Source organism: Lonchura striata, chromosome 5, assembly GCF_050655825.1.
Source record: "Lonchura striata isolate lonStrDom1 chromosome 5, ASM5065582v1, whole genome shotgun sequence".
In the NCBI taxonomy this organism is placed as follows: Eukaryota; Metazoa; Chordata; class Aves; order Passeriformes; family Estrildidae; genus Lonchura; species Lonchura striata.
Window position 1 is genome coordinate 51,973,358 of NC_140707.1, and position 23,896 is coordinate 51,997,253.

At 43.1% G+C, this 23,896-nt stretch overlaps 2 protein-coding genes across 4 annotated transcripts in view; one reads left to right on the forward strand and one right to left on the reverse strand.

Moving 5' to 3' along the window:
* Window positions 1-14,020, reverse strand: part of POMT2 (protein O-mannosyltransferase 2) — a 27,821-nt gene extending 13,801 nt beyond the window's left edge. Inside the window, exons 1-11 of one of the 2 annotated variants that reach the window (XM_085582208.1) lie at window positions 13,824-14,020; window positions 13,136-13,220; window positions 12,253-12,357; window positions 10,996-11,104; window positions 10,007-10,115; window positions 8,414-8,573; window positions 5,750-5,856; window positions 4,752-4,834; window positions 3,601-3,710; window positions 1,572-1,638; window positions 703-772 (exon numbers count right to left, since the gene is read on the reverse strand). In XM_085582208.1, the coding sequence (XP_085438334.1) occupies window positions 703-772; window positions 1,572-1,638; window positions 3,601-3,710; window positions 4,752-4,834; window positions 5,750-5,856; window positions 8,414-8,573; window positions 10,007-10,115; window positions 10,996-11,104; window positions 12,253-12,357; window positions 13,136-13,220; window positions 13,824-14,005 (1,187 nt within the window). In that variant the 5' untranslated portion in view covers window positions 14,006-14,020. Of the gene's footprint in view, window positions 1-702; window positions 776-1,571; window positions 1,639-3,600; window positions 3,711-4,751; window positions 4,835-5,749; window positions 5,857-8,413; window positions 8,574-10,006; window positions 10,116-10,995; window positions 11,105-12,252; window positions 12,358-13,135; window positions 13,221-13,823 lie in introns of both variants that reach the window. The other variant, XM_031504968.3, reaches the window with a different exon arrangement.
* GSTZ1 (glutathione S-transferase zeta 1) lies at window positions 13,980-23,140 on the forward strand. 2 transcript variants are annotated; one of them, XM_021542821.4, is made up of 9 exons: window positions 13,980-14,119; window positions 17,078-17,129; window positions 17,709-17,776; window positions 18,596-18,676; window positions 19,144-19,269; window positions 19,802-19,877; window positions 20,658-20,710; window positions 21,967-22,016; window positions 22,763-23,140. In XM_021542821.4, exons 1-9 carry the CDS (start codon window positions 14,096-14,098, stop codon window positions 22,887-22,889), a joined length of 657 nt encoding a protein of 218 aa, XP_021398496.1. In that variant the 5' UTR covers window positions 13,980-14,095; the 3' UTR covers window positions 22,890-23,140. The 2 variants fall into 2 exon arrangements, with proteins under 2 accessions (XP_021398496.1, XP_021398497.1); XM_021542822.4 differs by lacking the exon at window positions 13,980-14,119 and adding an exon at window positions 16,394-16,546.
* The last annotated feature ends 756 nt before the right edge of the window (window positions 23,141-23,896 follow it).

A 23,896-nucleotide genomic window follows, 5' to 3' on the forward strand; every position in this document is an offset into this window, starting at 1 on the left:
TTTTCCAAAATAATTAGTTTTGAAACCTAAGCAATGGTTGGTGCATATAATACAACATGATTTCCTGGCTCACGAGTTTAGAGGTTCTGTTAAAAAATCAAAGCTGTGAAAGCACATAGCATTTTGGCACAGTGACACAGGACATTACACTAGATAAAGACTAAATACCAAGTCACTTCCACTGCTTCCTCTTAGGTATCCTCTGCAGAAAGCTTCCACTTTCATTCAAAGTATTTAACTGCTATGACCTCAGTGCTGTTGAGAACTTCAGCAGGTGGATATTGCCTATGAACACAGGGACAGGATACTTGCAGTGCACTGACCAAAAACCCCTATATTCTATTTGTCTAGAAAATGCAGCATGGAGACAGGCAACAGAATGAGAGTTTTGAAATTGCTTCTCTGGAAGAGTTACCCTGATTATTGCACCTCACAGAACTGAAGAAATCTCCCTGCTGCTTAGGCAGGTAGTTCTAATAAAATTGTGTGGTTCTCTCTGAAGTTTCTCATTTAATAGACACATTTCAAAACATAAATCATAGAAGAAAAACTCTACAAACCTCACACTGGAAATTCAGATATACAGATACCTCTGTCACACAGCCTGTTTGTGCTTGTCTAACCACAGTCTCCAGCAGGACAAGTCTCCCACCAACTCTATTCAATCACACAATCTCTTTGAATCCCAGAAATCATCCTTACTCTTTATGTTCCAGACGAATTATATCTCCATGCCTCACAAACTCCACAGGACTTGAGGGGTCAGACAGATCTGCTGAAGGAAGACAAACTAATCGTATCAATGCACTGACAAACTTACCAGGGTATGACAAAGTTGCTTGCTGATGCTCATGCCTCAAGCAGATAATAAAGCAAACAAAGCTGGTCTGACTCTAAGCCTGGTGTGTTTTACAGACTCTAACCCTGAGAGCTACTATAAAGAATGTGAACTGTGAATTACTCTTGCAACACTGATTATAATTTTTCTTATATATCTATGTTATTTACATTTTTTGCTGTTTAGAAAATTCTTGTTGATTTTTATAAACACATGTGGCAGGTAAAAAAATAAAGGAAACTGCCAGACCAAGCATGCCTCAGCTACCTACACTACATAATCTAAACCAACAGCTTTCTGCACAAACCACAGATCATCACATTTAGTACTCTTATCTTGTCCCAAGCAATCATCCACAAAAATCTGTCAAACACAATGTACCAGATTGTAACAGGACTCAGCTTTCCCAAGACTCTCAGCCACAATAACAGATTGCAAAAAATACTAACTCAGTTCAAATTTCCTCTCTACTGTTATTTACAGCCTTACACAGCTGAAAAATTGTCTCAATGCAACCTTCAGCTAAGAAAAGCTTATTTACTTCAGCTGTACAGTCTGGAGAAGAACAAAAAACACAGTAGACACACAATGTAAATCAATAGACAGGTTCCCCTTGTTCTTCCTCCTCTCCCCCTCATATCCAAGAAGGATACTCTGCCCTGGAAAGAACTAAGAATATTTATGTGAAAAACAGAAACAGCAGTAATAAAAGGCACTTTACTGTTTTTGTTACCTGTATCTGAGTCATGTTTCTTTATGATCCACAGGTTATTCAAATCTTTATGTAAGTAAGCAGTGACCTGAAATGACAGGATTCATTATTTTACATAACAAGAAAAAAAGCTGTTGATAGCAGTCACACATTCACCAGCAAATCAAAGCCCCAAATAAAAGCACCAACCACAAAGAAATCCTGGGATTACCTTGATGACAATGCCCCCTAGAAAACCAGTTATGGGCCACTCCTTAACCCAGATGACACCTCTTAGCCAGTGGATAGCCCATACTCAGAAGCACTACACTTCACATGCACCAACAGCCTCCAAGCACAGCCTGACCTCCCCTCACCTGTTTCAGAGGCTCCTTCTACAACAACAGGATATTCAAACCAGAGCTCTTGCATAATCACTGACCACTATCTGATCCAGGAGACAGAAGCAGCACTGGCTTTACACACAGTAGAGATTTCTGATAAGAGGCTGACTGTGACAACCGTAACATCTGCCAAAGGATTCAGGCAAGGTAAGGATTCAGGGATCACCCATTACAGCCACACATTCTACACAGCTAACTCCTGCCAGCCTGCTCAGCCTCATAGAGAGTAACTGCATCTACTGCTACCATGACACCAAGAGCATCTTACTCCAGGTTGCTGCTCCCCAGAGCACATGGAACTGTACTCCCTTCACCCACCCACCTCTGACAGAGCAGCACGCCCTGCTCTGTGAGACCCTAGCCCAGTGCCCCACCTGTGCCTCTCTCTTAGGTGGGAGCAGATGGCCCAGTGGGTGGGTGAGAGGCAGAACACAGAGGAGTGTCTGACAATAGGGAAAAAGGGACAGCTGGAGGTAGAACCTTGTACCTTGAGGTCAAGCCATCAGGAGAGGAGGAGAAAGTGGAAGCAGAGAGATCACTTTTCCTCTCTACATCTTCAAATTCCTCTCTAAATTCCCTTCCCCTCTCCAGATCCCTGAAACTACCCTAGAACCCTACTGTTGTCCTACCACCAGGGCATGGAGCACAGCGGGAAAATCTCCACTCTTCCCCACTTTCCACAAGGAACTCCTATTAGTGTCCTCTCCAAATTGCCTTTTCCTGCTTTTAGTGTCATAAAGCATGATCTGCATTCCAATTTTGCCTATGCTTGAGGCAGTTTAGCATGACATCTCCATATACCATAATAAACATTAATGTCATGTTAAGAGTATTAGAAATTCTGATTGTGACAAGCAGCAGGAAAAAAAGATTGAGACAAAGTTTTCACTTCTGAAAACTGCCACAGAGACAGCAGGGAGTTAAAAACTGAACACTTGTGTTTCTCTGGCAATTTTCTTCCAAGGATCTCAACAATTTTTAGACACCAATAATCAAACTGCAGAATACATCTTGGTAAAAAAGTGCAGAAGCAGCAAAGATTTGTGAAGCTTGATGATGATGGACAAAAATAAGAAATCCACTTAATGCTTGTACTTCTTAATTAGAGATAGTTACATGATTTCTGATTTCTACTTTCACTTATTGCTTAATCGTTTAATGAGAAGCCCTTAGTTCAGATGGTTTCCATATGGCTACATTAGCTTACAAATGTACAGTATCTAATTTATTGAGCAAATTCTTTGGTGACAGATAAAGGAAGCAAGGCACAAAGGAGAGGGATTCATGTAAGGTCACAGAGGCCAGTGGCTGGAGTAAAAACAATACATAGCAGTTCTATTCCCTTGCTTTTAATATACAGCCAGAAAAGCTGCAAAATAATGTATTTGTTTTAAACAAAACTTTACAGCCTTCCTTGAGGTAACTTTCATGGACGGTGGTCTTGCAAAGCCTTGTTACTCTAAGTCACCCCTCTGGTGCAGTGTGGTAGGCTTTCTTCAAGCCTCCTTTTTAGTCAGAGTTCTAAGCCAAGTGCACAGCTGTGGCACTGAGAGGGTAACAGATGCTGAGTAAACACACAGCTCCTACCAGTTTGGCTCCTAATGCCAAATACAAGGAGAGTAACCCAGTGGTTGCAGACACAGGCAATACTACCACAGCACACCAACCTGCTGCTGGCGAGCCCCAATGCCCTCTGGATAGAGGTGCCAGTGGGAGTGAAGGTATCCCCCTGCCATCCGAAGGTTCTTCATTGTGACCACAGACCCATACGCCAAATCTGCATGAGAAAGAGGGAGGAACAAAGACATAAGGCAGCTGTCCTGTATCTGCCTCAGCTAGTCTACAGTGCTCGATTAAGCACGCACTCTTCATGGTTTTGATGGAAGTTTGTTTCCTGTTTGACACATTACTCCACAGGGCTCATTGCAAGCTTATCTCCCATCCCTAACCAGGATTCAGTGAAACTGTTATATAACATTTGGCTGAAACACTTAAAATTCTCCCACTAAGTTTTAACATAAACAGACATGGCAAGACGTTCCTTTGTTTGTAATTTCATAATGATAGTTTTAAGATGACTTTCCCTAACAGTATAACACTGCTGACCCCTACAGCAATACAAGAGAGAAGGGAGGCAAGCTCAGCTGTTGGATAGCAGAGCTGCTACACTGGCTTAAGACATCTTCCCTCCTAGTCCCCCAACACAAGTGAGAGAACTCAGCCTTGGAGAACAGACCTGATGCTCTGTCAGCGACAGCTCTGGAGCAGGGAACAGCCAGAAAAAAGCTGAAGTAATCAAAAAGCTAAACCATTTTAAAGGCTCAGTAGTCTCTAGTCAACCTGAGGATTAGGGAACAACCACATAGCCTTCTTTTTGCTAAATTTGGGTGCATTCTGAATACAACATAGCTGGACCAGTGGCATGCTGTGTAACAAAAGTTGATAGTTTCCTTTTACACATATTTTGGAAACAAATCTCACATCTGAACACCTACAAATCTAAGGTGAACAGGAAAAACATCAATATAGAACCAAAGAATAATGAGATGCAAGCACACATGTCAGACCCCTCAAAATGGCATCCTTCCCTCTAGACGTAATACAATGAAACAGCTAGTGACCATGTACTGAACATGGTGGTATTTTCAGCCTTTTTCTTTCTGTCAATACATAAAACTGCACACAGGAAGAGTATGGATCTGACCTTAACCATGGAAGGCATAATTCACACTGCACTGAGTCATGGGGACACCACTTTTATTTAAGTCCTCATGTACACTGACAACATTCAGAGTCCTTTATTCATATGGACACTCACGCTCTGGAATGGAGACATTATGAAGATTGTTCCCAATCAGCTGGGATTGAAATGCTGAACTGAAGAAACCATCCCCAGGACCACTACAAAAGACAGCAAAGAATATGACAATTCAAGGTCTAACTAAGCAGCATACAAACCTTTGTCATGCATTAACAAGTTGTTTTTACAGAAGAAAAATTATAAAACCAGACTGGGCATCTGAAGAAGAGTGGGTGCACTTCCCTTAAGAGACACACTTCTCTAATGTTTTGAATCACAACAGATAGAGACAGTCTTGCAGGAAATTGTCCAGAGTTGCAAGGACTTAAGGTCACAAAAATGTAACTGCTAGCACTGCACAAAGCATCAGAACTGTCTTTGGGGGTGTTCTTACAACAAATAAACTGACCACTGTCAGGACAGATATAACAAAGCCTTTCTCTGTGACTCCTGTAGTCTTCCTTCTGCTAAGAGGTTAGTGGTAAAACCAGTGGACTTTAACTGAAAAATAACAGATTTATTTTTCTATTCTTTTTCTACAGTAAAGTGCTTATTCACCTCAGTTTTTAATGCTGGCATTTGGAAAACATTACTTGGCCATTTAACTAGCTCTTTCCTTGTAAAAAGCATCCCTTGGTTGCAAGCATTCAGGAAAGAGCCCTCCCTTCATGCACATTCAGACTCTTTAAATCACAGCCATTTTTCAGGAAAGTAATGACTTTTTTTTAATTACAAAAAGACAAAGAATGGAGTTGAGACATTTTCAGGTCCCAGAAAGATAAGAGGAAAAAAATGAGACAGGAAATTTGGTTAGGTTACTTGCTTGGCATTTCAGAGAGTCTCAAACTCAAATTCAATTTCACTGCCAGCTTGGCCAGAGAGCTGGGGAAGAGAATTAAACAAAGACACAGCTTGTGGCTGTGCTTCTGACACTGAAAGTGGACTACTATATAACCAATAGCCTTTAATTCAAAGCAAAGACAAGTCATTCTTCTGGAGAAAACATTGTGAAATACCTTCTATTTAACACTGCAAAATGAACAGCAAACACAGCCGTGTAGAGGGCAAGCGGCAGTACAATGAGGCAGAGTACACGAGCCAGTAAATGCTTCCCAAACATGACCTGTAACAAACACAATCTGGATCAAACAGTGCAGGAACAACTTCACTCCTGATTTCACAAGACTCTGAGCAGCAGACCTATGGCTGGAGCCTGCTGTGCAAGAAAGCTCACCAGGTTGTAGAATTACCTCAGAAAAGCCCAGAGAGAGGTAAAAGCTGAGCCAGCTCTTGCTGTGCATCTCCAAAAGCTGGAGCTATGGTACCTCAGCATTTTAGGGTCATGGGAAAAAAGACAAAATTAGGCAATAAGAGAGTTAAGTGTTCCAAAGTGCTGAGCATCCCTAACTTTGGCAAAGGAGGTTGGACAGCCCCCACTGAAAGTATTTTGAGAGCAAGGACCTTAACTTGTTTATCAGTGGTACATATCTTAACCCAAAAATCCCAGCAAAGAGATGGCTCCAAAAATAGTAACTACCAAAGCTAAGCAAGAGGGAAAATGAAAATTTGCTCCCCCAGTAAGTCTGTGCAAATGTAAATGTAACCAGGACATCTTGGGATCTACATATGCTTCACTTACAGAAATCACCTTGCTTAGCAAGGATGCTCTCACACAGCAACTTCTAGTGCTGCTCAACCAGAAACTACAGAAAAGTCAGCAGCAAAACCTGTTCTTCAAATGTCCCAAAATGAAAGTAAAATATTTTATTTCAACCAATTGAAAATATGTTTTGCAAACAGATGTCAAAGAAGCTATTGCATTTTCAAATCCTACTGACACTGCTGGTAGTAAATAACATAAAGTAGAGAGTGGATAATAAATAGTTGTGGAAGAAGAAAAGAATTAAATAGCAAAAACTGTTTACTACATGGCCACACTAATGTCAAAGTGGGTGAAAGCAGAGGCACTTGCTATTCTCCGTATTTTTTAACATGATACCTGTCATATAATCATTAAGCCAATGATTCTCCATCCCTTAGTACCAGAACCAATTAACTCAAAAGGAATGGAAAAAGCTGAACACATTGCAAAACTCAGTGAAGTCAACAAAGGAAAAGAGCTGTTCAGTTCCAGTACTTCTGCAGAATACTTCATAACCACTGGACACTTAGAAACTAATGCTGATTGATGGTACATAACCAAATATAGACAGTAGAGAGGCACATGAACTACCCTCCAGTTCCCTACTTAGAAAGGCCTCAATATGCTTCAATTTTCATGAAATGGTTTTCTGCAACTAAAGACTTCAATGCAAAGTCAAAGAAAAGAAAGTGCGTGTGAAAGACAGCAGTGAGCAAATCAGAACAATGGACCAACACAAGCTGAGAATTCTAGAAATCAAGGTAGTCCCCAAAAAATTGCATATAAATAATCATGAGTAGCTTCCTAACAAATGCAGAGGTAAGTTATTCAGGCTTTCAGGAGATTAATCCTCACCCTTTTTTTTCCTTCTCCTCAAGTAACAAGGTTTCCAAATAGCTATTCAGAAAGCATCTACCTTCTGGAGTAAATTCTTTACATACTCTAACACTCAGGGGTTTGCTGCCTTTGCTGCCAGCAGCACAAATGAAATCACTGTTCAGCTGTCTCCTGGCACAAAGCTTAGACATGATGGATTTGTTCTATTTCAAATGCAATTAACTGACTTTGCTCAAGAAGTGTTTCTCTGGAGTTGGCACATTGAATCTTTGCAGCCCATATTGATTCAAGTTAACCAAAGAAAACAAATCACACAGGAGGAATAGAAAAAGTCCCCCCATACTCCCACTGTTTATAAGACAAACGAGACAAAAATGGTAAGTGAAAAAAAAATAGAATTTTCAAGCTTCAAAAGAGGCTGTGACAAGAAGAGAACTGAACACCTTTTAAAAGATATGACTGAAGAATTTGTCTTCCTGCCGGCTGCAAGACAGCAAATGGTACATCAAGGTGTTTCTCCAAATGGCAGATTTCACACTTCGCAAACATAAAATACAATATATTAGACCAGGACACTCAAACCCACTAGCATTTTTTTAAAGGCTTAGAAGAACTAAATGTGTATGAAGTCAAGCAGGCTATAGCTGTCTTAATCCTCTAAACTGGCAATGGATGCTGCAGATTGCAGAGCATTTCTGTGACTCGTGATGCTCCTGCTACGCAGCCTCTGCCCCCTTACTCTCACGAAGCAGAGCCTGAGCTCACAGTGCTTATGCAAACTGAGTGCTGCAAGACAAGCTGTCTGCCAGGTAGCACACACTCCTTGGAAGGTCAGGTAACAGTGCTGGGCAACATCTTGCTTCGGGCCACTGTAAAGCCTCTCCCTTTTACTCCTGTAAAGATTAGACTGAAAATACAGCCAACTGTAATGGTAACAGTTTCTCTCAAGAAAAAGTAACAATCTTTCTGCTGTGCTTAGATACTATTATGAACTGCTAATATAAGTGTGCTTGGTTTTTTTCAAAAGTGAGGCAATAATTTTTTCATTAAAACCTTAATCTGCTTTTTTCATCACCACATCAGATGCTCCTCTCTGCTGTAGAGTATCTCTGTTTAGGTACTTGCAGGGGTGTCAAAGACTAGCAGAATTGCAAAGCAAACAAAACAAAGAAACACTTAAAGAAAAGCCTTTGAAACTCACCAGTGACAGGCTGAGGTTCCCCAGCAAGTCCCATAGGTCACAGATTGTGTTCAAGCCAACCAAGAGGACTACAAAAAGGCCAACAAATTTTACCCCCATTGCTCCAGCAAGGCTCACACCAGTCAGACTCAGCCAGAACCACCAGGAGGCAGAAAATGGCCTGCAGGACCAGTAGAGCAAGTCAGTAAATAAAATGATGGCTACATGAATGGGCAGCCTGTGATCACAAAAATAAATAACAGATCAGTTACCCCAAAAAATTACAGTCAGTCTTCTCAGGAACCCATAAAAAGTGGAAAAACAAGTTTTTCATTTAATTTAGAATCACACAAGGATACTGGTTTCAGATTCACGCTTGTGAAGCCTTGATACAGGCTTCAGGTACACTTAGGCCAGGGGCAACCTTAGATCCCCCATTCAAGGATGGAAACACAGACATCAGGTGTAAGCTAAAATACTAGTATGAAGAAAGTCTGACTACATGAAAGTTCTGAAAACAGAAACAAGAACTTTGCTCCATAAAGTGCAAACTTACTTCTCTCAGAAATTTAGGGACATGGGGAAGAACAAGAGGCAAAGAGCAGCCACCTGTAGTACAGCAAGAAAGCCCTAGCAGAAAACCTCTATCGAAAACACAAACAAAAGCAGCAGCAAAAAGCAAACAAATTATAAACTGACATAAAATTGAACTATAGAAGAGAGATGAGAAAAAATGACAGCAGAACTTAAAACTGTTTCCTTCTGATTCCTAATGCCTTGACGCTTTTATTTCAACTAGACAAAATCCCCATGACCTGCTAAGCAACACGATAGCTAGGGTTTGGCTTCTAATTTGTAGAATATCAACTACTTTGACAACAGGATTAGTTCTAAGATATGAAAAATAAATTCAGGTCAAGACACACACAGCTGGTCAAGCACTGCCCTGTAATTTAGTGATGCATTCCCTGAGGAATGTGCTGTAGATAAAGATGGCCTTGGACAGCCGTACATGATGCTGCACGCTGCATTTCAGCCACACAAACTGCAGACACAATAAGATTGATACTATTAGTTCTTGATTGTTTCATGAAGTAAAAGCTGCTCATATATAACACAGAATCTCAACTTCTTCTGACTTTGAATTTGGGATGCATTTCAAGGAAACTACTCTGTGCAGCCAGCCACAAAGAAGCCTTCTGACACATCCCAGTACCTAAAAACCACTACCCTCTCTGGATGGGTCTATAGCAAATATTCTTAACAACTTTACTACTTTATTCAGAATCATCCTGGCTATATTTCGCTCTAAGTTTTTGTAGCCATTTCTCTAAATCAAATAAACTACACTATTTACCTTAGACAGCACGATTTTTAAAGGTCACAGGCTTACAGTCACAGGTAAATTGGTGTACTCCAGGCACAATACTTTCTCCCTAACCACACAAACCCTCAGAGTAAAAATTTCTCTCTGCTACCAACAGTCATTTTCACCTTCAAATTTCCTGAAGTAATCTCATTTCAGCTATTCACACATCACCAATGGCAGACATTACTTTAATTGCGTGGAAGTTAAATATCACTAGTTTAACAAAATTATCATCCTTATCTTACCTGTCTGCACAGCTGTTACATTTCACCATACTCAGAACAGCTCCCATGAGAAAGAACATTAGAATGGGATCCAGCAGAATATATTGGGACAATGTAATACAGCCTGTATCTGCAAAGAGACACACAGCAATGTCAGAAATACTTGCAGTTCCAAAGTGAATCTAAGATTGTGGGAATTCAGCTTCCTCTGTGTAGTCAGGACAAGAAGAAGGTGGGAAATTTTAGAAATAGAAGGAGATCACATTTCATCTTCTACCTGGATAACAAAGGAAAAAAATGAACAAAAAACCCCTAAAAACAAATACAAGAACAAAAGGCAGTACAGCAGTATCTGTGAAACACCATCTGGAAAGTGCTGGTTACATACTGAGATGGAAAGGATTACAGCCAGCAATGATCTACCTCAGGCACCACCACAGTGTCAGAGGATGCCAGAGAAGTCATCTTTCAGATGGTACCTATAGAAAATGAATATGGCTTTGATATTTTAAGTCTCCATTTCTCAATACCTGTGTCCTTACAAAACTCCTATTTTGGTAACTTCATTTGCAAGGTCAATTTCTCCACTTGGCTCAATTCAACAAGGAACTTCATTAATTTCTTATTGTGAACTCTTCTAAAGTAATGCAGGGGTCATTAAAGACCTCTATAATTCATTCAGAAAACATCAATATTTCACTAGTGGGCAAAATCATTCCTAACTGCCCACCTTATAAATTTTTTTTAAATTAAGGTGCAATCTAACCCAATACTGTGGTTATGTAAATAACTGAAGTACCTATGAACTAAACAAGACTGCAAAGTCCTTAAGGGGACCACCAAGTAGGAAGGCTCATACATACATACACTAAAAAAAGTGGAATGACTTTGTTTTCGAGAAAGTCTCTCATTAACCCAAATATCCCCTGTTTAGGTTATACATGGTAATCCAGAAATTAAATTATCTGAACAATTAAGATACTCAATTTTGCTGTAGCAGGAACACCTACCAAAAATAAGGATGAAAGCCGTGAGTAAGGCTGCTGGCAGTGACTTTGACAGTTCCAATACTGTGAGGTAGGCAAAAGGAACCAGGCAGGAGCCAAGAAATGCACAGAACTGCAGGAAAAGATCATGGCAAAAATTATAACCTCACCCACAGTGGACAAGAGCTCACACCCTTTCCTTTCCTCCCTCTTCCATACCCACAACAACAGGAGGTGTTGCAGCAGCTGAACTGAGTCACAAAGAACATTGGACAAAAGCCAGATGAACAAAGACACCGCTCAGAGGACAGATGCTTACTCTCTTCTGCAGTGGTGTCAGTAACAACAGCCAGTCACACTCTTGCTAGCCTGCACCAGATATTCATAAAAGGATGCATTAAGTAGGTGCACCACACATCCACTACACTCAGCCTTTTTTTAACAAGATACTAGATTATGAAAGCTAAGAACAAAATACACTTGCTCTTTATATCTTTAGCAGACCAGATTCCCCTCTCCTACACAAATGAGACCAAGGATAGTTGGAGGAGAAAGAACAAGAAATCAAAACAAAAGAAAGCAAGACCACAGTAGAATTTATTATCTTTAATGTCTGTTTCTAGCACCTCTCCCACCTTACTCAGGGAAACCTAAAACAATGAACTTCTGGAAACTAAACTAAGAAAACATGCCTTCCCAGTTTTCAGTTTTCTTTCTAGGTAGTAGCAGTTGGCCACTGTTTCTCATTTTGACTTATCTGCTGTCAGTTATATGGCTCTTTGTCTGCCTAAATAGCAGTAGAGCCAGGGTTTCAGATCAAATAAAACTCTGAATTTTGCCCTGCTGTCCCAGGCTCCATCAGCATACTCAGTTTAGTGTCATTGGGGGTGGCAAACTGCAGGTGACAATGGATGATCCTGGCTTTTTGACACCCTTGATTCCCCAGATTAGCCAGGCACAATGCAGTGAGAGAAGCTCAAACTCAGCAATGTTTGCTTTGTAGACAAGGCAAGGTATCTATCCCATGCAGCAGTATAGTCTCACTAATTAGCAGGAAGAGCTGCCCTCAGTTTTCACCTTAATTTCTTACCAGGCCTCTCACAAACACACATTAAGACTTATTCACTATAGAACCACTAACACTTTTCAAAGGAGCTTAAAGACAAGGCACGAGGGTAAACAGATCTCTGACCTGAACAAGGAGAGCTGTTCTTAAGAGGGAACATTGTACTGAAAGCCACAGGAAAGCTAACCAGTTGACAATAGCCTGCAAAGCCTTACCCCTCTCATCCCTACATAGTTGTGCTGCTCATATCGATCCCCTGGTTTTTGGAACGGAAATGTACCATCATATCCACTAAGGTAGCCAGCAAGTCCAATCAGCATCTGAAGAGAAAATGTGAAAAAACTGGTCAGGAATATCACAATGGAGGAAAAAGTACCTAGGCTAGCAGCAGTAAGGTTTCTGTAGAAGCCACGCTGATCCAGAGGACAAATAATTCAGACACATCATCCAAAAAAGAGTTTATTTACAGAAATCATATACGTACATACTGCCCTTTGTCTAAAGGCAAAATCAGAATTATTTTTGCAACAGACTATAAGCCTGACTGCAAGCTCAAGAAAAATACTAAGTGTGGAATTGAGCAGCGAGAATTCTGTAGTCTCCCATAGCTCCCTATCCCTTTAGTTTCAGGAGATTCAGTCTGAAAGGAAGATAACCCTGACAATGCAGGAAGATGCACCTTCATCCACACTACACACTGTTGCTAAAACAAGTTCATTTACAGAACAGGAAATCAATGCTCTCAGGGTCATTTGTGGCAGGCATCTCATCTGCTCACAGGTTATCAGGAACTGTTTCTTCCTTTAAAATGTAGGCTTCTATTATATATGCCCTCCAAGTGTCATATTGATTTTTTCATGTCAAGCCTTTCAAAACCCAACATGCAATACTGTTTTGTTTTCTTATATTTGAAGCATGTTTTGTAATGACAAAAAGTTTTCAAGTTGAGGCTCTGGACACAGAATGCAAATTGCTGTGGTGTCAATAACACTTAGGAAGGACTTTGTTGTTCACCACATCCTTTGGCCAGGAGGCAGAGGCAGACTTTTGTGGGCCCACTCTGTGGCTTCTGAAATATGTAACAGAAAAGCAGTTTACCTTCCCCAAAGGGGGATGGACATCAAAGAAGAAGGTCCGATTAATGTAGTAACTTCCCATCTTCCCAAAATGAGTTTCATCCCAACTGGAAAAAACACACCAACAAAACACAAACCACAATAACCAATCTACTACAATGCTGAAGAGAGTTAAAAAAAAAAAAAAAATTCAGAAAGGCCTTTCTACTTATGCTTTTTATAGTATAGTGGGTTACTGCCATACATTCCATACGACACAATGCGTTAAACTCAGTGGGAAATCATCGAGAGCACTGCAGCCGCTGTAGGAAATGTGCTTTTTAAAAAAAGTTTTATATTATCACTGCAAAACCTGTGGCTTGCCCTTTTGATTCCAAATTGACCTTAGCGAGGTTAAAAAGTCGGCTTGTTGCACAAAAATCTCCAAAACGCCCTCCCCGGGCCCCGCTGCCCGCCCTGCAGCACGTCCCGAGAGCAGCGGGAGGGCTCAGGGGCCGGGCCGGGCGGGCCGGAGAGCGCAGCGCTTCCCTGCGGGCCTCACCGCCCGTCCCGTCCCTGCGCCCGCCTGCGACACACAGGGATCCCTCCCACGCCGGGCAAGGCCGGGCGGGGACGAGGCGCGGGCCGGGAGGAGGCGGACACGCACCCCCGCACCCCGGGGCCCGGGCAGCGCCCGGCCGCAGAGCCGCACGCCCCGCCCCGGCCCGTACCATACGTGCGGCGGCTCCCGCAGGCGGTGGAAGCGGGAGGCGAAGCTGAGGAGGGTGACGAGGGCCAGGGCGGCCGGGCGGGTGGCGGCGGGGCGCGGCCCCGGCCCGCGGCGGGGCTCCCGCTGGCGCGGCGGCATCCGCGGGCACCCGCCGCGCGCGGCACCGCGCCGGGCCCGGCGCATCCTGCGCGGGAGAGCGGGCGGGGCGCGGGGCACGCCGGGGGATGTAGTCCCGGCCGCCGAGCCGGAGCCCCGAGCAGGGTCGGGCCGGCGATGAGCGCCGCCGCCGCCGCCAAGGTACGCGGCGCTGGCTCCGCGCTCGCCCCGCGGGGCGGGAGGGACGGGGGACGATGGCGGCGCCACAGCCGGTGGGAGTGGGGCTTGGGGCGGCGGCTCTCCGTCTTCGGCCTGCGCGGGCCTCGCTCGGTTCGGCCGTGTCGCCGGCTGTGGCTGCTGGTACCCGGGGAGGCCGGGACGGCGGAGCCCGGGAGGAGCGCGCCCCCGCTGCCCCGCCCTGCCCCCGTGTTCTCTGTCGCAGTGGAAAGCACGGAATTTAACCCCGTGCTAAATAAAATGCTTTAGTGTGCTAATGCTTTTAGTGGGGGTGCTTACCGTATTTTATTTGCGCTGTTCACACCAAGTCCTGCTGAAGAGATACTGAGAGTTTAGGAGCAAATCTGTTCTTTCTGCTTTACATTTGAACCCAGCAGAGTACAAGCTGTGCCTTTCAGGCACAGAGGTGTCCCAAGGAGCAGTGTGTGTGCAGGCTGCTGGGCTTGATGGGTCTCAGGAAAGATGAGAGATTTGGCGTTCCCAAGTGCATCCCTTATATCACTTGGAAAAAGGTGGTATCCAGAATAGACCGTACTACTTTGAAGAAGATGGAAAACCTAAGAGGTCAACATAAAAAGTTTGGGGTGTTTCTTCCATCTTTCACAACAGAGAAGTGTGTTTGCCAAATTTTTACTCTGGACTAGTATTTAAGCCCAAACTTTCCTCGCTGATTGCTAAAAATGAAAACAACCAAACCAGAACTCTCAGTAGACATCAAGCAAATCCTGTCCTGCTATCATCCCAGCTCCAACCAATCTAAACTGCAGGTTTTGGTGATTTTATCCCACAGGGTTGTAAATGCAGGAAATTCTTTCCTGAGACTTCCCTCGACCATGCTCAGCATTTCCTCTGAGGAAGACACAGTGTCACTCTGGGATATGTCCACTGAGGACAAAACATTTCTGCTGTCTCTACTCTTTACTTAGCTGATTATTTTTGCCTGTGATCTGCCCTGCTTCTAGGAGCAAAACAGCATGAACTCAAGAGATCACTCCATGCCCCAGCGCCTGGAGACAGTTCCCAGCTGAACAATGGTTTCCATGTTCTTTTTAGTGAAATCCCCCAGATCCTTGAAATTACAGAGCAAGGCAATTAGCATGACACAGTTTATTCCAAATGATAGCACAGGCTGTAAAACCAAAAAAGAACTGCAGAGAGGATCAGGAGAAATGTCTCTGCTGGCTGAGAGGGCAGAGTCCAAAATGGATGTAGTGAATGACATGAATTTCTGAGCCAAAAAATCCTTAGCAAGATCCTCAGGAAAAGCAAGTAAAATTAGTATCTCATGACTGCTCTATTTTCTCTTTTGAAGCCATAGTTTCTGTTTCTTCCCTGAAACTCAGAAGGCTAGACATTTGAAAAACTAATGTAGCTGATTTTTCTAATGCCCTCATTCCAGAAGAATTTAAGAAAATCAGCAAATACATTGTCCACTAAAGTGTTACCAGTACTTTCCATCTCTTTCCTCCTCACTTATAAATCTGACTAAATTAGTCAAAGATATACCTCATTTGGAGTTATTTGAGCCAATCTAAATTGTAAGAAGTGTGAAGTTTTCAAAGAGGACTGGAGCACAGAGATCATCAGTGTCTCTGGTTTTCTTTTGACAGACTATAATTGAGCATATCCCTGCTTTCTTTTGTCTTGCTGCCAAGTCTCTGGAAAAATTTTTATGCATTTTGGGAGGGTAGAGACTGAGAGAGATCCATGGCATGCTGTGGGATCTGTGTAAGCAAGGAGAGACATGATTACAGGTTTCTTTAGAGACATAGATGGGTACCAATTTCCTGTGTGGAAAGAAAAGACTGACACAAAAAAAAAGCATAATCTTTTATTTTACACTAAGTTGGTCTGAGAGCAGAGTAGCAGCTTCTCCCATATCTCCAATGTAGGAAATTCCCTGTACTGGCCAATACTGGTGGGAGGGGAGCTACAGGAGCACACTATGGAATCTCCCTGAAAAGGGAGCCCATTCCCAGAGCTAGCAGTCTTTCCCTAGTGAAACAGAAATTCTGCATGCAGCTTTGGTTTTCTTTTTTTTTTTTTTCTTTTTTTTTTCTTTTTTTTTTTTTTTTTTGTTCTCCAGGGTTAGATTTCTGGATGAAAAGCTATGGAAATAAGAATGATTCAAGAATGGTTCCCAAATGTGCTTCCAAGCTTAAATCTGTTTAATGGTTTTGAGATCAGGGCTGGGAGAGGGTGACTGCAGTGACTCAGGATTGAATCTGACTGGCTGGTTTTTGTGTCCTGGGCACAGACTGGGGGGCAAAGTCCTTTCCTCATTGGTTATAGGAGAGAAGCTTTTCCTCATTACAGCTGAGTTAAAACAGAAAACACAGAGGCTGTTTTTATTTTGTGAAGACAACTGCATGCACCATGGCATCTGAAAAGGTGAGAATTTGGACAGGCTGGAAACATCTGGGAAGGCTGCCTTAGCGTTATCATTCAGGTAGAGATGAATTCTCTCTCTTCATGGCTTTCGTCTCAAACAACAGAAGCTCTTCTTTTTTGTAAAGAAATTGGTTTTTCTCCTACATGACTGGAAAAGTTGTTTCATACCATGCAAATACCCAGATGCTTGGCACAATCAGTACAGAAATTGTTTCAGAAATCTAAGATGGGATAGAAGTTAGCAATATTGGATAGGTACAAAGAGGGAAGCTTTATAGTGTCAAGGTCATTTGTGCATTGTTGGAAACATCAGGTGCAACTGGATAATAAGAAGGCTATTATGAGAGACAGTGATGCTACCTGTATGCCCAAATCAGGAACAGTTACTTTCAGAAAGGAGCCATCTCTCCTCCAAACATTGCTCTCCCCTGTCTTAGAGTTCCTGAAATGCCTTCTGCTCATGTATTCTTTTCCTTACATTCAATACTCTGGTGCTCCCAGCATATAACTCTTTTGTCTTTCTCTTCTCAGCCAATACTTTACAGTTATTTCCGAAGTTCCTGTTCTTGGAGAGTGCGAATTGGTAAGATTCAATTTTCATCTCTCTTTTTTTGTCTCAGTATTGCAGTATCCTCCCCTCCCCTGACCAAATTAATCCATCACTTATTAACAGAGAGGTCAGCAAACATGAGTCTGGAACAGTCAGGCACCTCCCCATGAGGAGGAAGGGGAAGACCGCAGCTTACTTGGAGCAGGTGGAGTAGAGGGGAACAGATAAGAGGGCTTCATGATGCTACCTCAGACTCTGGCTGACCCAGGTCATGAGAGCTAAGCAGGGCTGGGAATGGTCCTTACTTGTGCTGAGACAGAAAGGTTTTAAAGGTAACCACATGGTCCCCTAACCTCTAAAAGCCGAATCAGCAAGGGCTGTGCTGCAAAGAATTGCAAAGCTTATTTTGAAAAATGCAGGTTTTGCCAGGACTGATCTTTAGTACTTTGGTCCTTCATTTGCCAGAGCACAGTCTTCTCAGTGGACTCAGGCCACCCTCATTGAGGGGTAGAGTCTTTTTTCAAATATAGGTGCTAACATTTTCCTGAACCCATTACCAATGAAACTGGTCCCAGTGTAGCTGTCTGAAGCTGTACACTCTGCTCTCCCTAGCACTGGCTCTGAAAGGAATTTCCTATGACCTGGTACCAGTGAACCTCATTAAGGATGGAGGACAGCAGGTAAGGATAAAAATACCACTGCTCTCTCCAGGGTACTGAACTTGGGGATCATTAGGAGACTTGAGATTAGCACTGGAAAGTTCACAGGCAAAATTACTGAATTCCTCACCACTTCTTTGGAATTAATAGCTGCTTTCAGCCACTGTTCCCTGGCATGTGAGACAGGAGAAGAATATGACTGCAGGAGAATAGAGGCTTTTTTCTCTCTCAAACATTTGTGACTGAATCCATAAGGCTGAAAATCTTTTGCTCACCATGATGCAACTGAATAGATCTGGAGCACAGAGAAGCTGTCCCACACTTTAAACAGACTTAACTTCATTCAATTAGCAACAGAAAATGCATGGAGGTGGGGATAGGGGGTGTCCAAAATATGCTAATTTATATTGCAGGGGGCTGCAAAGGGCCTGCAAAAGGAAGAGGTGGGTTGCCAAAAGAGATCTTCACTGAGGCCTTTCTTGGGGGTCCATAGGAGGGAGTTGTGCACCTCATAGTACCACTGGCTCAATGGGCTGGTATGGGCCAAGGCAGAGTTGGACAGCTGGGACAGTAATGGTGTCACTGATGCAGTACCACTGGGCATTGCAGTGATGCTTTATCAAGAGATAAAGCAGTCCAGGCCAGGTGCAGTGATCCCTGAGCCCCAGTAAGAGCTTGCTGTAGGCTAATAGTACAGCATAATTTACTCCAAAGATTAGTATTAAGGTAGAGAGAAAAAAAGAGGAAGGAAAAAGAATTTGGTAACTGGGTTCTGGGAGAAGAAAACAAGGAAGAATAATTTCTTATTGCTGTAGAGTAATCTCAGGTTTGTTTCCACAGTTTTCTGCTGAATTCAAGGCACTGAATCCAATGCAGCAAGTCCCAGCCTTGAAAATTGATGGCATCACCCTTTCTCAGTCGGTGAGTTATCAGCCACATCCCTGTTAACCTTTCACTCTGGCCTGCTTCCCAATCTGGATGGGATGGCTTTGTTCCATCTTTTTCTCCAGAGCTCTCACCTTTACATTGGAAAAGAAGTGGCATTTATGATCCCACTTGGGAATAGAAATAGCACATATTCCCTGATGGGAAACCACTGTCAAGGATTTCAGTTCCGTTCTGCTTTGGTTCATAACTCCACCTTTCACTAAGCAGTTGGTCGTCTGACTTTGATGGCTGTTCCATGGTTTGCCTGAAATTACAGCTGGACCAAATTACAAGGTCACAGGCAGATATCAGAGGAGTTATTCTTTTCTTTGGGTTGGTAATAAACTGCATTCAAGAGCTGTTGTATTCTCTTGGATCAGCTCCCCTTTCCCACATGTCCAGGAATGTAAAGTCTTCCTTGGGTCTCCAATAACCTCCCATTATCTCTTTGTTCTTTACAGCTAGCTATAATTAATTACCTAGAAGAGACACATCCTAACCCCAGGCTTCTGCCCCAAGATCCAAAGAAGAGAGCCCAAGTCAGAATGATTGCTGACCACATTGCCTCTGGCATTCAGCCACTCCAGGTACTGCCTTGTCAGATCCATGCAAATGAGAAGATCAGAAAGGATTTCTGTCCCTGAAATTCCCAGTCTCCTTAAATTGTTGCCAGCCAACCGGGTGGCAGAACTTCAGACTGGTGTGCTAGCGGATAAAATCTGCTTAACCTCTGCCTGATCTAAATACCAATGGCACCAATACAGTATTTCCAACACAGCAAATCCTATAGCATGCCAGGGCTCTTTCCAGAAAGAGCTGAATCCATATGGTTTTACTGCCGAGTCTAGGACATTTTAGGAAGAAGAGAATTGAGCAGCTGAAAGGGAAGAGGCAAAGGGATACCCTGGCAACTGTTACAGAAGGGTAGTGCCAAGAGAAAGATACAGCAGGGTGCCTGATTCATTGCAGGTGAGGTCAGGGCTGACCCAACCAAGTGAACTCAGGCCAGGGGTTCAGCCTTGGCAACTCCTCATCTCCCCTGTCCTCCACTGGATGACACAGTGGGTAAGATCCAGCTAGCAGTAGTTATCTAACCTAGAGATTGCTTTGTCTTCACAGAACCTGAGTGTCCTGAAACAAATGGGGGAGAAAAAAATGGAATGGGCTCAGAACTGTATCACATCTGGCTTTCAAGGTACATACCACATCTAAAATGATCAGTAATTTGGCTGACCTTACAAAATTCTGCACCACTGGCATTCTATTTGCCTTTTTCAAGTAGAACCACAGATATTCCTATGCTGGTGTGCTGGGGTCCTGCCTTGCTGGCAGAGACTGTGTTCTTCTTGCCCAGAGTCTCATGTCCAGGACTGGTAGCTCCCCAGGATTGATGTGCACAGAACACTTCCACTGTTGCACAAGGAAGAGGGGAAGCCTGGTGCCATCCTGCACACTGCAGCAGCTGATTAATTTCGAAGCACAAGGGCTCACAGCTCTTCTATAGTTCTACACATAGATAGAAATCTAATAGCAAACTCCCACAGAGTCTAGCAAGTAGCAGAGTAATTCTTTGCCTTTTTGAGAGAAATAATGGGCTTTTGGTTCCCTCAAAATCTTTTCCCCCATGTGCTACAATGACAGGCCCATTTTCACTTCCTGACAGACACAAACTGACTGAACCGTTGCCTTTCCCCCCTCCCCAATTACGTATTTCTACATTATCCTCATAGCATTTCGAGTGCATTGTCTAAAGCAGCTGAAATCACCCTGGGCCCAAAAAAGCTGAAGGAGCCTAAAGACTCATAACTATAATAAGATTTCTGTTCCTTCTAGTTTCTGTCCCAAAATGCTCCTTTTTCATACTCTGCTTGGGGTTAAAATGCCATTGTACATAATTCTCAGTCTAGAAAGTGTTTGGTGTCCCTTTCAATTGACTTTCCAATGCCTCATTCCAGTGTACCACCTCTCTTGACAGCACTGGAGCAGATTCTGCAGCACACTGCTGGACGCTACTGTGTGGGGGATGAAGTAAGTATCAGAGAGAGCCCTGTGTGCTATTGCAGAACTGAAAACCAAAGTATCTTCCCCTAAAATAGGAAAGAAAATTAGTTGAGGAGATAAGAACACAACCCCATCCAGTGCCTAGAATTACATGCAGTGCCTTCACCATAACAAAAAACAGCTGCATGGATCCTACTTAGGCCATTACTGACTGACAGAGTTATGGAGATGCTTACTTGTCCCTGACTATAACCTGCTGATGGCCAGATTCTGCAGATGTAGCTATGATCTGGCTGGTTCTAGATGATGTGGAAAATGATGATATATCATTTCATCTTTATGGGATTTGGACTTCAACATGTCCTGTCATAGGAGCAAAGCTTGGCTCAAAAAACATGTGTTCTGTTTTTAGCTCTTTTCTATGGAACCTTTAACCAACTTGTATTTTTCTGCTGTGACCATCCAATTTAAGATGGACAGATTTCACAGAGCTCACATAAAAGCTGTTCTGACCCGTACCAAACTAGAGGCAGTTCAGGCCTTTTCCATTTATTAGTTCTGCTGCCAGGCAAAAGGCCTTTCCTATAAAAGCCTTATTAAAAAGGAAGGCTCCTGCATTATTCTGGGATGCAGAGGATTGTCTAGCAGCAGCCTTATGGAGCCCTAATTAATAAGGCTCCTTACAAGATCTAATGCTGGAGAATAATGTGCTCTGAGAGGCACCCAGGGCTCTGTGACCTGGGGAGCAGGGTGAGGGCAGCTGCCTCTGTGCAGACAAGCAGCAAGCAGCACTGGCGTTAAGTCTTTCCCTCAGACTGCAAGTCTCCAAGCCTGTGTACAGAGGCCCTATCACATATCAAGTCTTGACATTGCAGGACTGCTTGATACTGCTGCAGTGCAAGCAAGCAAAATTTACTTAACTTTTTCCAGCCATGCAAACACCCCTCTCCCTCCATCACCTCCCTCTGCAGCTTGCCAGCAGACGTGTTTGCTTAAAGGCAGTTGCCATAGAAGCACAGTGTCCTTAAGGTCATAATGATCAGCTGGTAAATATAAAGCTTCCTAAAAGCTCATGGCTTCTACTGGCAACTGCAATGAAGTTCTTTTTCTTGTACTATTGCTGTAGTATTAATGCTGAATTAAATAATTAGATCATCATGACAACTCCTCTGTACTGGCTGATAAAATAATTTCTGTCCTGGTCTCAAAGCCTGCCGCCACTGGGAGGTGTGGGAGGACAGGCTCTGAGTTATTCTAACCCCTTTTCTCTGCTATATTTTTAGGTTTCCATGGCTGATCTGTGTTTAGTTCCTCAAGTTGCCAATGCTGAAAGGTAATTAAGGCTAAGTTTGATATATTCTTCAAGAAACCTACTTATGCTGGGCTGTCAGAGCTTACCTTCTGCTCCTTGTGCCTGTTAGACATTATCCCTCCTGCCTGCCCTATCCACTTATGTTTATTCTCTCCACAAATTTTCCTACTTCATAAATACTGTCTCTTTTGGAAGTAATGAATTGTGGTCTCCTCTTAGAGGCCTCTGGGGAAACCTGATCTATGACTTTAGAGAAGCTGAAGTTGCCCACACTCCATATTCTCTGTCCCTGTTTGCTTTGTTCTTACACTGCACACAGGAGGAAAAGATTAATCAGACTTTATTTAAAGCCTTAAACCCATACAAGTAGTGGATGCATGATTCCCAGGAAAAGCAGTGTCTTCTTACCTTGTGCTGCACATTACGTAAAAGTCTGGTGAAAATTGCACAAGCACAGAATCATTGCAGTTGGAAGGGAATTCTGGAGGTCACCCAGTCCAATTTCCCTGCTAGAGGAAGTGGCACAGGATTGCATCCAGCTGGGTTTTGAGTATCTCTAGAGAAGGAGACTTTACAACCTCTTCCGGAACTGATTAATCTCTCAAGCATTTGTTTGTAAACCTACAAGGATGAACCTTTTCTGTTAGTGTAAATGCCTGTGAGATTCTCTCACACCAGGCAGGCCTATCACACTGCTCTATACTTCTGCTCCCTGCCACACTGGCTCTCCAACTCACAGTCCTTCACAAATTCTTCTCCGTTTACAGATTCAAAGTGGACATGGGTCCATATCCCACAATAACCAGAATAAATAAAGCTCTCTTGGAGTTAGAGGCCTTCAAAATAAGCCACCCTTCCCGGCAGCCAGATACTCCTGCAGAGCTGCGAGTTTGAAGCCTTCCTACTCACTAAATCTAGAAAGCTGCCATGATAAAGAAGACAACACCTACAGTTTGAGTAGGACTTCAATGCCAGTAGGAAACCCCAGTACTGTTGTCTCCCTTTCATCTGTGTGGGAAGGACAGAGGACCTGGAAGTAGTGTGGATGACTTACAGGATGCCTGTGCTGGAATACCTGCAGCTACTAGTTTTGTCTATGCAGTCTATCTCCGTGAAGCAGATTAAAGCAGAAGTATCCATAATGATCAGAAGTTTCATCTGTATGGCTTTGGGCTGGGAAATGTGGCCACAAACAACTGTGAGGCATTGAGCCAATTCTGTATTCCCCATAGTGGCTACTTCTTTCTACCATCTACAGAAAGAGCATCAGAGAATCGGTGTACACATTGTGCTTATCCTTGGAGCTGCCTCAGAGCCACATCACAGTCATCAGTTCCACAGATATAAACAATCAGATCTAGTCTCTGATGGAAGATAGCTTAACCATTGTTGGGGTCTTGAAAGAGCCAAGTTGATAACTCTGTCACCTCTTGCAATAACAAGAGCAGTCACATGGCATTTATGAAAGGTGTGCCTAGAGCAAAGCTAGGTCATTGTGCCAAGGCACAACCGTCTCTCTCCACTACAATGAAAATTATGTTATCTTCTTTTTCCCACCCTCAGATACTCCTCTAGGTGTTTTCCTAGCCTTCAGCTGCAGATGGTTGCCCAAGGAAATCCCACACCAGATTCTCTCCAAACCAGAATAATGTCTGTACTTTTACTGTAAAACAGCAGCAGTAAATACCATTCCACTCATCCCAAATGAAACCAAACACCTAAGTCACCTACAAAGCTGAAAGCAGCCTGGGAATTCCAGCTAGAAACCTATAGGGCAAGAAAGGAACCCATAACCTTGTGTCATGTTCTTGTGCAGAGTCAGCTCAGATCCCACTGAATGCTTTGGCACCTGAGCCTAGATATTATATATCAGGTATCCTAGGAAAACAATACCCATGGCT